This window comes from Rhopalosiphum maidis, chromosome 2 (genome assembly GCF_003676215.2).
Source record: "Rhopalosiphum maidis isolate BTI-1 chromosome 2, ASM367621v3, whole genome shotgun sequence".
In the NCBI taxonomy this organism is placed as follows: Eukaryota; Metazoa; Arthropoda; class Insecta; order Hemiptera; family Aphididae; genus Rhopalosiphum; species Rhopalosiphum maidis.
Window position 1 is genome coordinate 52,797,844 of NC_040878.1, and position 21,995 is coordinate 52,819,838.

At 24.1% G+C, this 21,995-nt stretch overlaps 3 protein-coding genes across 5 annotated transcripts in view; 1 reads left to right on the forward strand and 2 right to left on the reverse strand.

Moving 5' to 3' along the window:
- Positions 1 to 21: 21 nt before the first annotated feature.
- Positions 22 to 1,550, reverse strand: LOC113553877 (peptidyl-tRNA hydrolase ICT1, mitochondrial). Its single transcript, XM_026957433.1, has 4 exons — positions 1,282 to 1,550; positions 928 to 1,113; positions 664 to 833; positions 22 to 587 (listed from the first exon to the last, which is right to left on the reverse strand). The coding sequence occupies exons 1-4, from the start codon at positions 1,414 to 1,416 to the stop codon at positions 500 to 502; spliced, it is 579 nt and encodes a 192-aa protein (XP_026813234.1). The 5' UTR covers positions 1,417 to 1,550; the 3' UTR covers positions 22 to 499.
- Positions 1,551 to 2,875: 1,325 nt separating this feature from the next.
- Positions 2,876 to 3,974, reverse strand: LOC113553566 (tubulin-folding cofactor B). The gene is made up of 2 exons (XM_026956952.1): positions 3,457 to 3,974; positions 2,876 to 3,379 (listed from the first exon to the last, which is right to left on the reverse strand). The coding sequence occupies exons 1-2, from the start codon at positions 3,799 to 3,801 to the stop codon at positions 2,999 to 3,001; spliced, it is 726 nt and encodes a 241-aa protein (XP_026812753.1). The 5' UTR covers positions 3,802 to 3,974; the 3' UTR covers positions 2,876 to 2,998.
- Positions 3,975 to 7,917: 3,943 nt separating this feature from the next.
- Positions 7,918 to 21,995, forward strand: part of LOC113553029 (inositol-trisphosphate 3-kinase homolog) — a 74,482-nt gene continuing 60,404 nt past the window's right edge. Inside the window, exon 1 of one of the 3 annotated variants that reach the window (XM_026956140.1) lies at positions 7,918 to 8,204. Coding sequence is in view for 1 of the 3 variants with exons in the window: in XM_026956142.1 (XP_026811943.1) it covers positions 8,142 to 8,204 (63 nt within the window). In the remaining 2 variants the exon portion in view is untranslated. Of the gene's footprint in view, positions 8,205 to 13,709; positions 13,897 to 21,995 lie in introns of those variants that run through there. The other 2 variants (XM_026956142.1, XM_026956139.1) reach the window with 2 other exon arrangements.

Here is a 21,995-nt window from a genome sequence, read left to right on the forward strand (position 1 = left end):
TTATTAGACAATGAAAAATTCTTAATTTTATAAACTAAGGTTTGAAAATGCATTATGAGGTAATTCCTAATGAGTGGTTATTAAATGGATACAGCATTTGAAAAGACATAAAACTTATTGCTATAATGTAAATCATGATTAATTATAGTACGCAACAAATATTTCCAAATACAGCATTCATTTTAAGTTAATAACAGTAGGATTAGTTTCATTATATTCAATGATTTATCACATAGAATTCAAATGTTATACATTAAGGTATACTCGAACTTGATTTATAGTAGTGACTTTTTTATGACTGAATTATTAAAATTGATTATATTAGATACTAGAAGCAACCTTTGTAATAGAATGAATAACTACTTCAATTTTATTTACAAATAACATTTTGTATTAAATATTAATATAAGATAAAAATGTTACAGCAAAGTGAATAATAATTTTGTTCCCTTGCTGAATCAATCAATAATGCACGCTATGCAACGTATTATACATGTACTTAGAACACTGTTGGTGCTTGACGATTGCTCTTGGTCAAGGATTTCATTTTCTTTTCTATCAATCTTGTGCGATTTGCTTTCTCAATCCTAATATTAAAATAATTATTAACTCAAATTCTAACTATTCAATTTTATGTATTTTAAGTAAATAATATATTGGTACCTGCGTCTTATTTTTTCAATGGTTTCTTCAGATTGCTTTGGCTCAGGTTCAGTAGCTTTCCATACGAGAGAACGTAATCGTTCCATGGCATCTGCAAGATTCAGTTGTTGTGACCGTGTCTTTTCTGACCGAATTACCAAATATCCCTCTTTAGTCAGTTTATTTTGGTGCTAAAAAAAGAAATTACAAAAACTAATGTGTATCATAATTGTAGTGAATATTTTTCCCTGTTAATACCACACTATTTTCTTTTCACTAACTTACAATATCGATAAGTTTCCGTCGGACTTCTTCATTGAGCCATTTAGCCGATTCCACCTTGAATCTCAAATCAACTTTGGTATTGACCTTGTTAACATTCTGACCACCTGGACCACTAGAAGTGCTATATGTGATATCCAGTTCTTCAATTGGTATATATCCCGTGAAAATTTTATCATCAACTGACAACTGGCAAAGAAAATAAAACCATTCAGTGATGAAATTGTTTGGGTCACACAAATATAATATAAATACTTAAGTGAGTTTCAGCATGCTGCTCTCACTGCTGTTATAGGATGTTAGCTATTAGTTATTACTTATTGATTATATATTTAATTAATGCTAGTAGATACGAACCTGTTCAGGTGATGGTGTGGTAATTTTCAACGAACTATTTGGATGTAGATTTTTTAAGCTTATGGCACTCGTGTAATTAGAGCGAGACAAGGTTCGTATAACGTTGCAAAAACACTTGGAAACCATGAAACTCATGTTTATTTTAAGCTTCGAAACGAAATACGTACTATATAACTATCAACTGTTATGTCCTAAGTTCCCAACTCAGAAATTTCCGGCAATGGTCATTGAAATTACTATACATCGAGTATCGGTTTAGTAATTTACAAATTATCAAAAAATAATACAGCATGATTGATAACGACGACTTATCAGAACCATTGTCGCCAATAGAAACGATAACAACGAATTCTACGGAACCACGAATCACAGATATAGATAATAAATAATAATATATCATAATAGTACGATTGGCACACGGCTACATAAAAACTCTAGACTTTAGAGGGACATCAGGTACTTTTCTCTAACATTCACATAATGATACATATTAGTATATTACACCACATATTCAGTTTTTTTTATATTAATAAAAACAATTATGATTTAATTTGTAATAAGGATTAGGAACTTAAAAGTTGTATTAAAAATAAAAAAACATTAATATAATCAAAATAAACTTGCATAGAAATGGTAATCTCTTTTACCTCCAAAACCTAATAATGTTAAAAAAACAGGATCTCTCCTTAAAAAATGTCCATGTTTTGTGTCTTATATTATGAAATAGTGCATGTGTTGAATACATTTTTTGAAGTATATAATTAGCTTTTGTCCGTAATTAATACCTGTGTAGCTGTCACCTCAAAGTAAAAAATATAAAATATAGTAATACGTAAAAGTAGTTACAAATTTTATATTTGAAATTACTGAGATGACAAAAATTACTTTAGCACCCTACTAAATATAAAATCAAGTCAAAAAAAGTACCAAACTTTTCATCATTTTCAAAACATTTATCAATAAATTTCAATGTTATTTTAAATCTATATTCTACAATGAGTAGTAACACTAGTAACATACAACTTATAAATTATAATACAAATCAGATAAATTTTATTTTAATTAAATCCATAAATATTTCTGAAAATGTGATACCTTTTGTAATCCTAGGATTTAAATAAAATATATACTATTGCCACAGTCTTAGTTTTTTGTTTTAAACACTAAGTCAAAAATTTCCAATCTGTATTTAAAACCTTAATATATTAAGATTCAAAATATCTTGAAAGTAAGGTGACTTATGAAAATATATAAATTCATGTACATTATATGCAAGACATAATATAGTTTGTTTTTGTTATTAATACATTAAATGATAATGCATTAACATTATTAATGATTTTCTAAGTAATTAGGAATTAGTTTAAACATATACCCATTTTTAAAATTAATTAATAAAATATTTATCAACTAATGTTTATATTACCAATAAGTATGAATATCACAGTATTAATTTAAATATTATTTATTTATCACAAGCAATGCTAGAAATATTCATGGACATTTCTTAAAAAAGTTATAATAAGTGATTAAGATTTTAAAAAAAAATATGAATCTAAATCACCTCTAATGTTGTTAAATAATATTAATATGATAAAAAAAGTGTAAAAAATATAGTATATATTAAAATATTGCATAATTAATACTAATTTATCGATGTTAGCTAATAATGATGACAACAATAGTAATACATAGAAATAAGGAATGTTTAAAATGATTAAAGTTCATCGTCAAGCACTGGAAAATCACCAATTTCAACTGCTGAAGGAGTAACAAAAGATCCATATTTAGGAGGTGTTTCAAAATATTGTTTTCCATTTAAAGTTCCATTGTGCTTGCCATACGGTTCATCATATTTGACTCCAACCCAGTAGCCACTTTTGTCATCTAATCGTCCTTTGTACATAACTGTGCCATGTTGAGCAGGTTTGTTCGGTAGTCGAATACAACATCTCTGTCCAATTTCCATTTTGTCGATTTGTTCTTTTTCAATATTTTCTTGTTGTTCTTTTTCCAAGTTTTCTTGTTCTTGTTGTTTAAGATATTCGGGATTGTATTTACCCAGCTTATTATTCTTTAAAAAGCTTTTCAATGTTTCCTAAAAAAATGTTATGTTTAAATTAAATTATACATAAGACACAGTTACACAGTACTAATATAAGCTGAAATACATACTTGTTTGGCATTATATTCTTCGTCGGTCATTTTGTAGCCATCAACAGAATCCTGATCAGATGCCTCAAATGCTGGATCGTCAACCAATAAAAACATACCATTTTCAACTGGATATGATCCCAATTGTGAATCATCATCATCCAATTTGGCTATTAACTTATCTTTATCGTAAGCTGATAGTATCATAGTACCGGCCGATCGTCCAGTGATCATTTCCAATTTATTTTTTAGATCATTAATGGTCATACCTTTTCTGTATCTCCTCGTGTTTATCTCCGGTTCTGACAATTTTGTACATATGTAAACTTCTAACATGTCTGACAATTGATTTTCTTGATAATTCATGTTTGTAAGACACAACAGGCTGATACAAACGGAAAAAATTAATGCTAAAGTTTTTCAATAAATATTTAATATATCACTTAATAATAATCCAACATCCAACCAACAAAATACAAAGTATAAAAAAGAAACGGTTAGTCATTCATGATTCTCGAACTCGAATGCTTGCAGCTGCTCGTGGGATAACTTTTTAATACCGCATTACCGCCATAGAACCATAAAGTTTAGAGATAAGGATACCAATCTAACCGCGCCACAATGTTGAAAAATGTGCCACTGCCCACTAGTAATGCGTCGGGCATTTACGTAGAAAGTGAGCTGTATTATTTGTGCGTAATTTAAAAATTAATAATAGCTATTATTTTAAATTTTTGAAATAAATATTCAATGTTTATTTTTGATCATGGTCTATAGAATTTTTTAAGTGGAATAATGAATTATGAATTTATACAAAGTGATAGTGTATTATTTTTATAGTATTAATTCATAATTGTAATTTTGCATTTGTATTATATTGCTTTGATTATTTTCTTATAAAACACAGATGTTGCTATACAAATTTAGTAAATTGATCAATTTATTCACATTAATTCACATCTATTGACATTTTACTGCATTTTTTACATCACACATTCAATCAGTCAACACTCAACAGACTACACGTAGTTTTTATTTTATATCTGTGATTCTATAATGTTCAGTACCTACTTAAAGCCTTAACGGGTTACCGCATAATATTCTTATTTTTAAATCTCATCATAAGTCAATTCGATCTAATTTTATATAAATACCTAATGAAGTAAAATCTTGCTTTCAATAGCATAACATGATTTCATAGCAATTGTATTCTACTGTAATTACTAATTACACATCAATGCAAAATTCAATAATTACTTAATACCACTAAAGGCTTTATCATTATTAATAATTTAACAAATAAACATAAATTCCTAATCAATACTTTATAAGCTTTTAATAGTTTTACGTTTTTAACCACCAATATAAATTATTATTATTATTGTTAATGCTAGAACTAGGGTTATTCAAACAAAGTTACAAAATTTTTTGGAATAAATAAATTTACTTTGTACTCATTTTAACTTTTAAATTGTAAAAATCTGCGATTTAAAGTACTAAATATTAAAGTGTTTGAAAAAATTGCCATTATTTTAGATTTTTAGCGGAACAATGAATGTATTTTGTCTTACAGTGTTGAATATGATGCATGTAATGTGTAATTTTTTTTTGTATCTGCCTTTTTGAAGCAGTAATAATGATTCTATCTGATTCAAAAGATAATGGTTTCTAAAAAGTAATTTATATTTTTAACAGATATTTATATTAACATTTTATGAACATGATAATTTTTTCAATAATATAGCTTTATATACTATTCATAAACTTTTAATAATATGTTATATTTTGTCGATATTATATATATATATATATTTATATTATACATATAATAAAGTTTTTATTAATGAAAAAAAAATACTTGAAAATATATTTTACTGCTTTAATATTAGTTTCTTTTACGATGTTTTCTCCAACCTACCAGCATCCGATTTGCCTAATAAATAACTCCAGAAAAAATAACCCCATGTGAGATTTTAAATGATAATAATTGTATAATATTCAAAACTAAAATGTATATTCTAATAAATACGTGTAAGTGTAATATTTTAATTTTTAAATGAATTATAAGTATTTTCTAATATTCAATATTTTTTACTCATAACTCACCTAAAAATTAAAAATATCGTAAAAAATTAACGAGAAAACACAGATTATGTTCTTACCTAAAAGTTTGATAATAGGTCAATTCACTCTAATATCAAAACTAAAAATACATTAGGTATATTGTGGGTGCGACGTCCTCTTAAGATATGGTACCTAATATATCTTAATATCTATAAGTCCTATATTTATACTTATATTGTTAAATTATTGACTTCCTAATCTGCCCATTTTATTAAGTAAATTAGTTTGAAATATCAATAATATATAAATAAAAAATAAATAAATAATATAATAATTTTAAACAATTAGTCAATTTTTTCAATTACGGTCAATAATATATAAATAAAAAAACTTATATAATATTAGTAATATTAAATGTCAATTATAATGCATAAAAAAAATATATATTAATACCTATATTGATATTAGAGTGAATTGACCTGTTATCGAACTTTTAAGTAAGAACATAATCTGTGTTTTCTCGTTGGTTTTTTACGATATTTTAATTTTTAGGTGAGTTATGACTTATGAGTATAAAAAATATTAAATATTTGAAAATGCTCATAATTCACTTAAAATTTAAAATATATTATAAAATATCCATATACGCGTATTTATTAGAATATACATTTTAGTTTTGAATATTATACAATTATTATCATTTAAATTTAAAACCTTTCAAAATCTCATATGGGATTATTTTTTCGCGGTACCCAGCATCCACCACCCAAAATTTCACATGCAACTTTTTCACAAGGTAAGCCCGCACCCACGCTCTTGATTTTGCATTCTAGCCTCTTAGCCCTAGAGTCTAGGGAGTCAACGTTGTCGGAGTTCGCCACAAAACTACAAGGTTGCTTATCCATTTGTCCTCTCTTATCTCTTTTTAAGTGTAAGGATCTTTTCAAAGAACTTATAGAAAATCTTTATTATCCTAGGATTAGCCGGAAGGTTTATGGATGAAGGCCTGCAACACTAACAAGTCCTATTTCTTAGCCAACCTTCCTTAGAAAATAACTGATCACAATCATTAATTATATAGAACCTACTAGTCCTATTGAATATAAAATGAATATAGTTTATAGCCTCACAGCCGACAGCCCGAGCTGTAATATAAATTATATTACAAGGAAAGTTATCGGTTGCCTATATAAAACGCCTTGTGAGAAAATATTATACATATTACGTTTTATCACATTTCTCGATGGTTAATAAACTGTTAATTACTTATAATAACTGTCTAGTTTCTTTTTTTAAACTTATAACTTATAAAAAGGTTAGGATGTCTGTGGACTTCTGCGCTCATAAATTACAAAATATAATATGCATTATACTTAAAATGTACCTAATTAATTATTTATAAATAGTAATTTAATACTGATAGTTGATTTGGACTATGGCCATAAATTTTGAATGAAAATGAGTAAATATTAATAAAATATCATCAGGTTAGTCTTAGTCACCCTTTCGACAAATATACATTTATTTTTATTATAAATTTAAATTGGAATTCTTTGTTTTGGTTTAAACAAAATATTTTGTTTTGAGTAATATTCAAAAATTGAGACAATTACTAATTTTAAATTAGTTGCCTAATTAGTTAAATTAGTTAAATTGATTGCATAATTGTTAGTCAAATCTTCAGCAAACACATTTTTAGATTTTTTAAATTTTTGTTTTTTGTATGATATAAAATGTAAGTAATGATGGAAGTTACTAGTTTTACCACCACAGTTAAATAGAGCACATGGGGACTAAGATTAACCCCTTACCTGAACCTAACTATCAAATTATGTATAGGTATCTAATATAAGTTATAATTTATGATTTAGAGATGGTTTTACGGGGATACTATTGATACCAATGTGTCCATGTATAATGGACTATTTTTTTATTTCATGTAGTTAAATTTTACTGTTTGATTACCTCTACTCTTAAGTTAAGATTAAATTCAATTTTGAAGTTTAATTCATAAATAACTGTATCCGCTAAAAATGATTTAAAAACCGAATTTAAATTACTGAAATAATAAATTCATTAATAGATTCACATGGCAATATGGCATGTAATCAGTTAATCAAATAAATAATACTGCATTACTGCATTACTATTAGCACATAACAAGACAATAAGACATAATAATATTATATTATCTGTCCGTTGTATAATAAATTATTGTATTCATTATATTCAGTATAGTAAAGTTTACTATATTATTATATTCAATGGTATTATGGTTTATGATAATAAATTATCATTTAATGAAAAATGTAAATAAAATATTATTGTTTATATTTATATGATAACACCGATAACGCTATCAGGTATGAAGAAATGTAAGATAACGTAGGCTATGTGAAAATATTGTAGCCAGCGACTAATATCAATAATACAGCATTGAGTATTAGAAGTTAGTTATGATTAATGAATAACGAATATAACGATGATGAAACGTCAACTTTAAACAATGTCAGCTTCTAGTGTTGTTTATTTGTTAAATCTCTCCTCATTCCTGTCAAATGTAATAAGTAAAGTCCTACAGTGTGAACCGTGAAAGATCAATGGATATATTTGTGAGACCACTTTGTTGAAACATAATAACCATGACGCACCCATTAAGAGAATTTCCACCACCAGATTATTGTTCAGAGACCATCACGAATAAGGTATGTCGATAATGAATTATGTAGGTATGCTTAAGCTTAAGTCTCAGATGAAAAACATATATATGATATGAAGAGTATGCATTACACACAGGACCTGACTAGGATTATATAAAGTCAAAGGTTTCCCAAGACAAGTGTGGTTATGATAATTTTTTGTATAAAAGATGTTTTGGTTATCGGAATTGTAATCTGTCTTAGTGTCATTGATTCCTTTTTTCAAAATGTTAAAAGTATAAAATGCATATCAATAATTCAATAGCTGGGTTAATATAAATTGAAGGTAATAATTTTAAAGTAATTAATTAATTACTATATTTTATCCTATTGTAGATTCTAGATACTACAATATTACTTGATTTTCTCTAACAGATTTTAAATGGCTATTTACAATTTAGTTGAGTATATCTTAAGCAATGACCAATCAATTTTATTTTCCAATTTTTTTTCCAGTATATTTGTGTTATAGCTATGATATCAAAAAGTTTTAGCTTCTTAAAAATCATATCTATAAAGCTAATTCATAGAATTGACTATTAACAAAAATTTTTATTTTATGTATTGAATGACTTCATATCTTCAAGAATCTATATTGGTGATGTCACATATAACTTTGCTGTCTCAAAATTATGTATAATATTTTATTCAAAATATATTTTAAAATATAAAACCAACCAGCTAACTTTTAAGTTTATTTTTTACTTTCTAAATATGTTAATATAGTTATATGAATCAATAAATTCTATCCAACATATGGCTCTTTAATATAATAGTAAAACAAATAAATTATAATCCGTTTTGTATATTTATTTGTTTTTTTTGATTTAGTTGTTAATAATCTTCAAAAATTAAAATAATATTGATTGTAAAAATTAAAAAGGAAAAGAGAAAATAAATTAAATTTATTGGTAAAACGCTTGAAAAATTATAAAACACTATTTTTGTGTTATGTAGATTATGTACAAAATACAATGTTTTCTATCAAAAATAGATAAGTTTTATAAAATACAAATTCTAAAAAAAATTGTTTTATTTTCATTTTAAGTATTTTGAATAAACATACTTATACAGTACTCATTTACAACCAGGATATATATTGTATTCAAACTATATTTATCCTATACTTTATTTCAGGTAAATTAAACATAACTCATAAAATCATAAGTAAATGTATACTATCGCCTTGGAAAAAATTTCTTAGTGTATACATATTTACATGTAATATTATCAACTATCATGTCATATATTTTGCCTATATTGATGCCTTGTTGATTTTGTGTACATTTTTCAAGTTGAATATTGATGAATAAAAATGTTTTGCTTAGTAAGTATGTCAACTTGTATGTACATTACCTATGTGTAAAGACTATAGAGATGGAAATAATGTATTTGAATATATATACATAACATACTTCATTTTTATGTAATGAAATTATTTTATTTACAATCATTATTGAAATACTTAGGTATTTAGGTAGCTATAATACGTTGAGTATCTAGACGTAGTTCTGGGTTACTGTTTTTTCCGGTTAAATGGTGTTACTGGATAGTAATTCGACCATTTTCCTCAAGACAACTGTGCATGCATGTCACAAACTTACAAATTTAATATTCTGTCATTTCTACTATAGTTTTATTTATATTTATAATTATGTATGAATTGTAAATATTTTCTTTAATTGAAAAAAAAGAAGAATATTATAATATTATATATAGAGACGGTTTTTTTTTGAAAAACAAATACGTAATAAATAGGTAGGTAATTTTTTTTAGAATATTTGTATCGATTCGAATGACCTGTGTGCGACGTGCGTATTGACTGGTTATTATCGAACACGTTTTTAAGCGTATTCTATATCTTAATGTATCAAAGTATCGAACTATCGGAGTTTTAATTGTATAACAAATATTATACTATTTAATACTTAATTAATATACAAATTATATAATTATATCATTTTTACCGGATTACATGAAACCGAACTTTAAGTATATTTAATTAATAGTTTTATCGAACCGTTAAATATTTTTACAGACGTGTGTGGGTTGCACAAATCGTACAATATCTCTTAGAAAATCATGTTATATTTAAATTTGTCTGAATACTTTTTTAATTTATTGTTGATATGGCAACACTTGATGGCTATTAGTTATTAGTTATTACTATTTAATAGTCTATATTGTATTAATTCTTGTAATGATTAAAATAATTTTATTTTTCTTTGTGAAAAATCTGATTTACGATTTTAGACGATACCTACTATATTTTATTATTTTGTCATTTGTTGAGGAATAACTAGTAACTTCAGTATTATACTATTGTGGATACACAAAAAAAACTCAAAGTAATAATATATTAAATAAAATACTGTGATCTATATTTTTAGATAATTAAATATTTTGATTAAATTTATAGTTTTATACCGGTTATATACCAGTGACCAATCTAAGATTAAGGAATATTATGTTTTCTATTTATCTATTCTAGTTATTAAAAATTGATACATGTTAGATATTAATTATTTCTAAATTCTAAGTATGATTAGGCGAAAACAATAATACAATATTACAATATAATATATTATGTTCATGAGGTACCTAGTGGCTAGTGAAGATTTTGGTAAGAGAGAAATTTGAATGTTAAATCTATATTCTGAATTCAATCTCATAACAATTTTAAGTAAGTCTATAACTATTAGATTTTATTTAACGTGTGCTGTACGTTCGTTTTCTTAGTGATGATGTGTAACTGCAAACATATTTTTGGAAAGATGTTACAATTGTAAAACAATTCAAATAGTTAATAATATGACTACCTTATGAGACTACTGTTCAATTTCTTAAAAATTTGATTATAGCATATTTATGTTCTTCTTTGGTTTTAATTGCTTTTATTAACCCCTTAAAAATTGTAAATATATTATATTATATAAATATATTCTGTTTGTTTATTTTTTTAAAATAATAATGTTTTATAACGGTAACTCAAAATGCATTTTTATGATTTTTAGATTTTACTATTTAATTTTAAACAACTAATTTTTTTTCCCGATAGATATTTTAAATAATGTCTATCTAAGAGTTTATTTTTTGCCTATCCACGCTGATGCAGCAATACCGAAACATATTTTATAAACATTTAAATATTTAATAATACAAATTATTGCATCTGCTATAGTTTTTGTTATTAGCTGATGTTTTACCTTGGTAGTTAACATAATTACGAGTATAATATTATATAGTTATATTACAGTTATAGATATTGAAATACGTATCTAATAATTTATTTGATATCTATGTCAAGTTCATATTATTTTAAACTGACTAAATATTTTAGATTTTTTTTCTTGGATTCATGGATAATAATTTTCTAAATCGGTCGGTTATTATAATCATATTGTGTATAATTTTATTTGACCTACCTCGGGTAGTCGGGTCTGTAAAATATAAAAACTACGTCATAATCGTAACGATGAACAAACTGTATGGTCTTATTATTTATTAAATACTTAATATATTATTTATTGTAAGGTATACTGTGTACACATATTGTATTTTAAAATGTACTTACTCGTATTTTATTATTATTATTAATATTATTAAAACATGAATTATAAGTTATAACTGAGTTGTAAATTCGAAGGAATACTTACACGTCACATGATTTATGAATAAAAAAATAAATCGTTTATTTTAACCATTTTCAATTTAAATTTAAAAATATTTTGAACTTAATATATTCGTATAATATATTTGATAACAAAGTCCAAAGAAAAAAATTCCCATGATTTTCAAAACGATCAGAAAAATATAAATAAAACTCCAGAATTATGAGAATTTTCACGCAAATTCGATTTTACATCTTATTAACAATTTATCCTTAAATGTTTTTTTGGTATTATTCAAAATGTGTTATTCGATGAAACAGATATTATTTCTTAAAACATAATTTTCCATCTAGGTCACAGTGAGTTATTAAAAATATTTAGTCTAATTTGAAGCTTTTTATTTTTTATTTATTTATTTTAGAAATATTAATGATGTTATGTAAGATGTTTAGGCTTGGTCAAAAAGTCTAACCTATTTTTTATGTTTAAATGGATTATTTAAATGTTTATGATGGATACCTAAACTAATGAATATTAAATTCATAATCGAACTCGTTCATTATAAAACGATTTCAATCTTAAAGTTAATACCAAATAACAATATTGAAATATAATTCACCTATTTAATGTTAGACATTTAAATAACTATTCTAAATAAGGGAATTTTGAAATCATTAACCCTTTTAAGGGTATACATTTTATATTTGGTAGAAACCCAATAAAATAATATTTTCAAATGTCATGTCTTTTAAAATGTTTTCAATGCTAAATATATTTATTGCGTTAATTTTTTGTTAATTAGTTGATTGTTATTCGTTTATAGGGAATTCAGTTTATTAATTACCATTCTTAAACAATATACATTTGAATATTGTATTTATGTTTATTTTAATAACATATACAATGACGTTTATAATATAAATAAGATGGTTGAGTTTATTGATCGTTGCACCTATACATGGCTGTTACATATAATATTATTGTTTTTTTATACAAGTCAAAGTTAGAATTTCGTAATTTATTATATACATGTTGTATATAATTAAAACCTATGTGTATTGTGTTTTAATTCACATGGTTCACGTAAATTAGATGACTTCTCCTTTAACTGTCGTCGTCATTTACATTTTGTACTACATCCGTCACAGACTACATTACTATAGCGAGTATATGTTACTAATGCAACTTATACTTTTTTGGTAGTTATGTAGATAGTAGGTACTTACTCTATTATTTTTTCAGCTGCGTTCGTGCAGTGCAAATCATTGATATTCATTTTTCGATTCGTAAAATAATAATAACCTTTATTGAGTTTTTTTTAAATGTCTAAATTATATTCAACAATTTAAATTATCACTAACACAACTCATAACGTCAAGCGATATACTTTTTTCGAGGTAAATGTAGATTGTGTTTTAGTTCTACTGAGCAATTATTATACACAGGTATTACTTTTTATCGGTGGTAAAGATCGCACACTTGAGTACACAAATGATGGAGCTTACCTAAATATTAAATTTCAACTAACAAATTGCTTGTACATATTACCTATGTGTATATGTATATTGTATATACGTATACATTCCATTGTTAGTACTATAGTATTTGCGTGTGGGCGACTGTGTGTAGTTACATTTTGTCAATTTTCCTACGACTTTATGTAAACAAAAATACCAGTGAAAATTAAAAAAGACCAATTTAATGCGTGCCTATATACGAGTGTATGTCCATATTATACTATAGCATATGCACACATACACACACACTCGTACATGCCAATAGACCTACATATGTATATATATATTTTTTAATATTTTTATTTTCTATACTGAACGCACCTTTAAACTGTCTTTGGTCATAGGTAGTACCTCAGTTTAATAGTGAACAGCCATACGTGCGCACCGTGCATTATCGTTGTTTAAAATATGCCCATCGTTCAACAAAAATCTTCTTGTTTTTATTTTTTGAATTTTTACAAAATAAATAAATAACCAAAAACTTAGTTTTTTAAATTATTTTTTTGTGAAAAGTATCAGAATTATTGTGTTTGGAGAAATGTTGGATACTATTATGGTTTAAAATGCAGGGTGAGTTCTAATATATTTTATATTGACATTAATGCGATTAAAAAACACAGTTTAATCATTTATTTTTATTTTACGTTTACCCTTAAATGTTAATCGATTAAATTGTGCTTTGAACTAGAGATTCTGCTATTTTTTTTTAGTTTCCAATAAAAACAGATAAAATTAGATATGATTAAAATTGTATTTATTTACTGAAATTAATACGATTCGCCCCAAAAATGTATTGTTTATTTATATGTACATTGTTCAACTACTCATGTATTCATTGGGTATTTCAAAGTAGAAAATACGATGGTAATCTATAAAATTTTGTATAGTTATATATACGTGAATTTCAGATAAAATCTTTTTACATAAATTATTTCATGTGATTTTAGGTTTTGGATCTTGAAATTTATATTGTTTTGGTTTTATGTAGGAAGTGTTAGGATTAATATTTTGAAAAAATTGTCATATTTAAACTGAATTCAATTCTAGAACCAAAAGTAGGTATATGTTTAATGTTTGTAAAAGTTTCATTCAGCCATATATATTTAAGTATTTAATATAAAATATTTATTCTATTCCTAATTACACATCATATTTTATTTTAATAGTATTTAATGATTTTAGTCACATCTTTATACATATAACTTAATCTATAATCTATTGTCCTTGAATAGAAAATACATTATAAACTATGAATAATATTCAATATGAATATAAAAAGTATCAAAAAAATATATTCTAGTGTCCACACAATTTATCAATTTTTGGGTTTTGTTAATAGTATAATGTTTATTTGATTTGTTTAAGCTTAAGATGGGTGTTTTTATAGAATAATATGTAATGCATTCGGTGTAGGCATACAATATGGCTTATGTATCTCAATAGGTATGATATAATTTGTCTTTATTTTAAATTTGTAAATTATTTTATTTAATGATTATACGCTGCCATTGATTAGTTTGTACGTATAGATTAAAAATAAATAATTTAATGTAAATATTTATTATACTTTTTAAAATTTTGAATTTATTGAGGAACATGTAAATAAAAGTTTCTCATTCAAAATGAGACATTTTTGGTAACTTTTTTTCTTAATTTAATGACATCTGTCAAGTTTAACAAAGTTTTGAATACCTATTACATACCTCACTTAATAATTGCTTGTTGACCTACTGCAATATCGTTAATTTGGTTATTATCAAATATAAAAATATTATTGTTACTGTAATCTATTTAGTAATCCTTTTTATAGTTATGCACACAAAATTCAAAATGTTAAGGAGTACTTACCTATATATTTTTTCACGTAGAGAAGAAGCTATAAAACGTGAACAAATTTTGTGTTATCTTTCAGTTTGTTGTTTTTTGTTTACTTAAATCAACATAATTACAATGTAGGTTCCTGACCATTGTGGAATACATATATTGTACATCGTTGACACAGTGAAGAAGATTGTAGATTAAACTCCGTCAAATATGTAAAATTTACATCTATACACAAATTATATAAAAAAAAAATATTATAAACCATTTAGTAATTTTGAAAATATTAAGTAATTTTTAAAATTAGATACACTTACTAACTTAATCTAGTTAATCTAGTAAATTGTAAATTTGTTAATATATTTTATAGATATTTGAAAATGTGATGTATATTAAATTAATTATTTTATTTTATTAATTTTGTTATTATCCATTTTAAGATAGTGATTTTTTGATTCATATACAATTATTAAAGGATTGAATAATACGAGGAATAATATTTAATATACTTATAGTTAATATGCATGTACTTTAAAATATAGACTTAATATGACTTTGGGAGAGGGTAATTAAATATGTATCAAGTCTTTCTTAAATGTGCTTACAGTGGTCATATTTCATATAAAATAGATACTTATTAATAATTAAATAAACAATTAAATTAATATGAAAATATATTAAATGTATGTATAATTAAAATTAGTGATAATTGATAAGTTTGATTATCACTTTGTGCAAAATAAAGAGATGTATTTATTTATATTTTAAATTTAGTCATAGCCATTATATAATTGTTGTAAAATGAGTTCAATTTGCTTAAATAAATAGGCAAACAGCCATTTGTTAATTTTATTTTATTTTAATAGACTATGTGATAAAAATGATTGCTAATATAATATAGCTCTCTTGTTAGTTGTTTCACTCATAAACATATAAGCACATGTAATTAAATTATTACGTATAGAATCACCACATTTAATAATATGCTTAATATTACTATTCATTATTAAAATAAAGTATACTGGAATTGACAATGCTTGACACACTTTTTAATCAACAAAATGAGTATAGATTACTATATTGTGGTTTTTTTTTTTGATCAATCTAGTTTACATTAATTTATTAATTATCGTTTACTAGTTATTGTGATAACAGTCTTTAAATATCTATTTTTCTTATTATAGTTATATTCTCATATCTATAGTGAACAAATTAATCTTTTTGTTCTTCATTATGACGTATATACCTAGTTATACCTTGAAGTAAAAACAAGGTGATAATTAAAAAAAAAAATTTTGTCGAGGCAAAGGTAAATATTTTTACATATATTCATTTAGATATTAACATACAATGAACTATTATAAATTTATATATATTAACATACACCTAGGTAGTAGATACTAAAAATAAAAGATTTTAATTGTATTATACTATAATATAACATTAGAAATTGTAGGTTTATATTTTAACCTATAACTAGGTATGTTTAAAATATTTATAATTTTAGATTTTGAGTCAATCAATATATTGGTTTTACAATGATTTATGTTTTTGGCAAATAAATTAATTTATGTCAAAAAAATTCTAGGGTATTTAATATTTAGTGAAAACATCAAGTATCTACTGTTGTTTATTTTCAAACTACAAAATAAAAACAAAATTGATTTGGTCGATAACTGGTGTTAGATATTTTTTAAAATACTGGGAAATTTTTACTTTTATTTTCTTTAGTGAAAACCCTAAATCACGCTCAATATTAAAGCTACCCACAGATTCTGACATCGAACACAAAAAACTCAAACACACTAAATATATCATATACTTACGAGATTTTTAAACCAAAAGATTTATTACACTGCTATAATTTAAAATACAAAATTAAATTCTATTACTATAATTGAGATTATACCTAAGTTATATGCTGCACCCACTGGTATACAAGTATACAACTATTATTACTGATTTACTACAGGTAGTAAAAATTAAGGAGTGTTCCACGCCGAAAGCAATTTGTTCATTGTGGTATGACAAATCGATTTTATCGCATAGAAATAAAAATTTGCAATTGAACCCACCAAAATCCTTAAAATCTCGCATTTCAAGTAATTATATATTTTTGAAAAATAAAATGTCTTTTACAATTGTGAATAGGTACTTACTACTTAGATGTTAAAAGGTTAAAACCGAAAGTCAGAAATGGAAAATGCGGATACTAAAACAATACATGAAATATTATATTCAATTAAAAAGTTCAATGAAATTTAATAACTAGGGTTCGGATTTCAATGCATTTGCATTTTTTTTTTTGGAATATCTTACATGATGCTTTCCAAGCTACAAATGTGTTTCAAGTTCTAAACACAATATTTTTTGCATTTTTGCGGATTTTATACTTTTTAGGGCACATTATTTTACTTTTTAATGCATTTTTTAAATTTTTAAGACAGTTTTGACCTATTTCTTATATTATGATAAAAAAAAAGATTTACTTTAATAAAATATAAATTATTTTCATTTAGAACATAACATCAGGTAATGTTTTAAATTAAAGAAGGCTGCAATTTTAAATTGCTTTTATTGTACAGTTAAATGCAAATATAATTTCATTTTTTACTTATTTTTTAATATTATATTTTTTTTACTTAACAATTTGAATTTATTTAATGCAGTTTTTGAAAGGTAATTTTTTTTGACATTTTATAGAGTTTTTAGGTCATAAATGCATTTTTTAGAAAGAACATTTTTCGGTATTTTTAAGGGCATTTATATTCCAGTACTATTAATAACATTATTTCTTATATGGTATCTAAGTATTTTACACACCAAGTAGGAAAAACAATATTTCAATTATTTAAGATACAGCCTTGTACGTACTGTGCCTGTGATTTTTAAATTTAAAAAAAATGTACGACACAAATTTTGATAATAAATATTTTATTTTATTTTTTATGAATTGTTATAAATGTTTTTATTTGTGTGTTGTACTTAATAATATTTGTCATTATTAAACACATATATATATATATATATATATATATATGTGATTAGATGCTAAATCAACAGTTATTATTATTTTTAGTTTTAAGAAATGTATTGGTTTTACTATTTTTTTTAAGACACTTTGTTAATTAGTATAAAAAAGTTTCACAAGTTTCAAGTTACAATAAATGTATAAAAAGCTACCGAAATATTGTAATTTTAAAAATATTGATATGAAATTTGCTCAGAATCCTTTTTTATTTCTAAATATATATTCATTAGTGCTTATAAATTCAATAATATATATACTATATAGGTACTGTTATATTGTATCCCACCTAATTGGTTCTAGATACTTAACCGAATATATTTTTACTTTTATACATTATACATATTGTATACTACACAAAAAATGCTAGATAAAAAATTTGAATTTTTAAATGTTTACTAGATATTTATATATTTTTACGTGATTCCAAATAAAAAACTTGAAAATGTCGTTAAAAATTGAGTTGAAATTTTTATTTTTTACTTGTTTACAGTGGGCATGGAAAATATATGGAATAAATAACAATAATAAGTTCTTTAGTTCTCGTATATTGGTATATCATATAAAAATATAAAATACAGAGCTGTGTTTATATTGCGCATTTACACTTTTACAGTGTATATTCTCGTCGAAAAAAACGCCTAAATCTTCCATTTGCCATTCCAAATTAGTAACTAGATCATATTTGCTACCAGAAATTACAATCACTATAATCGACACTACAGAAGTACAGCATTTCTTTTATTTAACGAAAAACTTCTACTCATTCCTTTTACAATTTATTATTATAATTACTTATTGTATCAAACAAATTTGTACAGATTGTTTTGTTTCTTTTTGACAATAAAAATAAAATAATAATATAATGATGGCATTATTGCTATATGCTAATATTGCCAATATGCCGTATAATAAAATTCTATTTTATTAATTTGTATTGATAAATATTTAGTTCAAGACTTAACACTCAATTGTTTACAAATATATAGTAGTTGTAAATGATTTTTTTATTTTTGTTTTAATTTTATCAATTAAAAAAAAAATGAAGAAAATGTTTTGAATAATAAGTTATTCACTATACATCCTTGTAATAAGTATAAATGACAATGTCATGATTTTCATATTAAACTTGAATACTCAATAACTAATTAATTAAATCATAAAATTAGCTATGGATATAATTCATTTATTCTTAGAATCATTAATATTGAATATTGTATTATTGTAATATGAGCAAGAGCAATGTCTTCCTTTGTAACAATTGCAATAAAATTATAATTATATTTTTTCTTTGAATTAGATACTTGTACATTATAAAAGCTCTTTAGATTTAAAAAAAAAGTTGTCATTAAGTTTACATAATAGTATAAATGTACTATAATAATGAAATTTCATTTGTTTTGTATATAATTATATATAAGAATATAAATAATAATAATATTTTTTACTATACAAACTTGTTTTATTATTATTAAAATAAATTATTGAACGAGTAATTCAAATTTTAACATATATTTAAACTAATATCTTCATTCTACCTAATTTTTCTTGTTTAAAGTATAAGTTAAGTATGTTAAGTCCAAGGAATAAAAACTTAAGTTTACAAACATTAAACTTCAAAATTAATTTTTATGTTAATAGTTTAATTATTCCTTATTTGGTCTTGTTTAATTTTGTAAATACCTACTTTTGGTTGGGTTCACGATATTTATAAATGATACTATGGAAATATTTAAGAAGTTACCTAGAAATTACATTTATAGAAAAAAATGTTATCACAAGCGCAAACATTTTCGTTTTACTGCACAGTTAACCAAAATTATATTAAATAATAGATTTATTTTTGAATTATTTTTGTATATTTTATGAATTGAATGCTTTCATAAAGATTTATGTAAATGTATATCTACAATGCTTATATTATTTATATGTATATGATGTATTATAGCTATTGTAAAATAAAAAGATATAAAATAGGAATAATACATTTTGTCAGAGTAAGATTATCAATTAAGAGGACGCCATACCCGCATGTGTTGTCTCTGTCTTACTAACGTACATCATAACATTCATAACAAATTTTCATTCAGCAGAATACATTTTGTGATGTTAGCTTTAATATTAGAGTAAATTTACCTATTATTAAATTTAAAGGTAAGAATATTATCTAGACAATGACATATGATTTTATTGATATTATCATTTTAAAGTGAGTTATGAATATTTTAAAGTTGTTATATTTTACATAGCTGTAACTCACTTTAAAATAATAATATTATTAAAATTATATGTCATTGTCTAGATAATATTCTTACCTTAAAATTTGATGATAGGTAAATTTACTCTAATATTAAAGCTAATGTCACAAAATTTATTCTGCTGATCGAAAATTTGTTATGAATGTTATGATGTACGTTAATGAGACAGAGACAACGCATGCGGGTATAGCGTCCTCTTAAGATTTATATCCTATTAAAATTGTACATATTCTGACTATGTGTATTTGATTTATGATTTTATAAAAAAAAATTATACTTGATAACTTATTAGCATTATAAATATATTGAAATTGATCTATTAGACACTTAAGTATATTTACATAGATAAGTGCCTTAAGTAAAATAAAAATATACCATTACTTAATTATATTTAAGAGTATAACAAAATAATTCATTGATGATGAGCTGGTTGCTGGTAGCAGGGCTTAGTTGATGAACATTATAACATATAATCTGTTAATGATCTAGAATAAAATTCGATGATGAAATATGATTAATAATTTTAAATTTGGATAAATAAAATGAAATAAATACCTTAGAATTAATCTAAATATTTTGAAAATGTCATTGTGTATAGTAAAAATACTAAAATATAATATATAACAATACATATTAAAATTTAAAGTACTCACAAAAAAAAGTTTTTTTTTTATATTACTTACAACGGCTGCAACTAATTGTTATTTTTTCTTAAAATAATATTCAATTTTGTTAACATTTGAACTTAATAGATATTTATTATACAAAAAAAAATCATGATGTATTAAAAGTAGAAACAATAATACGTATATATTATATTGAGTCAAATGTTTATTTTATTTCAACATAATTGTTAAAATTTTAGTTGTTTTGATTTTAAGTTATAAAAGTGTGGATGTTATGCCAAAGCATCCCAAATAAAAAAACAATCTGAGCATTATAATCAATTACTCTCCGTTTACTAACTTCCGCACCTTGGGATGTTTCTAAAAATTCGCTCCACAATGACCTTAACATTAAAACCATTAACACAATTGCATCCAACCATTATAAACAATTCCATTCCAAACTACAGCCACTCACGCCAACCCATTTATAACCATTAAGGCGGAGCTAACTTATCAAAAAAATCCTCCGTCGGTTAAAAAGACGTTGGTGCAGGGATTTATTAGATCCCCAACCATAATACCGCATGAGGGTTCTGTTAGAGCCTCCCTACTCATAATATATTATCATGTAAATATACTCTACATCATTATATCATATTTACTTATTGTACCTATATGGTTATAAGTTACAGATTATAAATTTTCTGTTTTAATAAAAAAAAATAAAAATTTATTGAACAATTGATACCATAAAATATAAAAACATGTTTTGAACACACCAATCCTGTTTGTCAAGTCTTTGTTTGAAAAATTATTCATTGTATGATTTTTTGTAAAACTGCTCGTAATTTTTTTAAACATCTTAAACTTTGATTATGTTTAATTTTTTGTTTATAGTATAAATAAAACGCTTTAATGTTTAACATTGAGGGTGGTTTCTGGTAGCAAATTGGA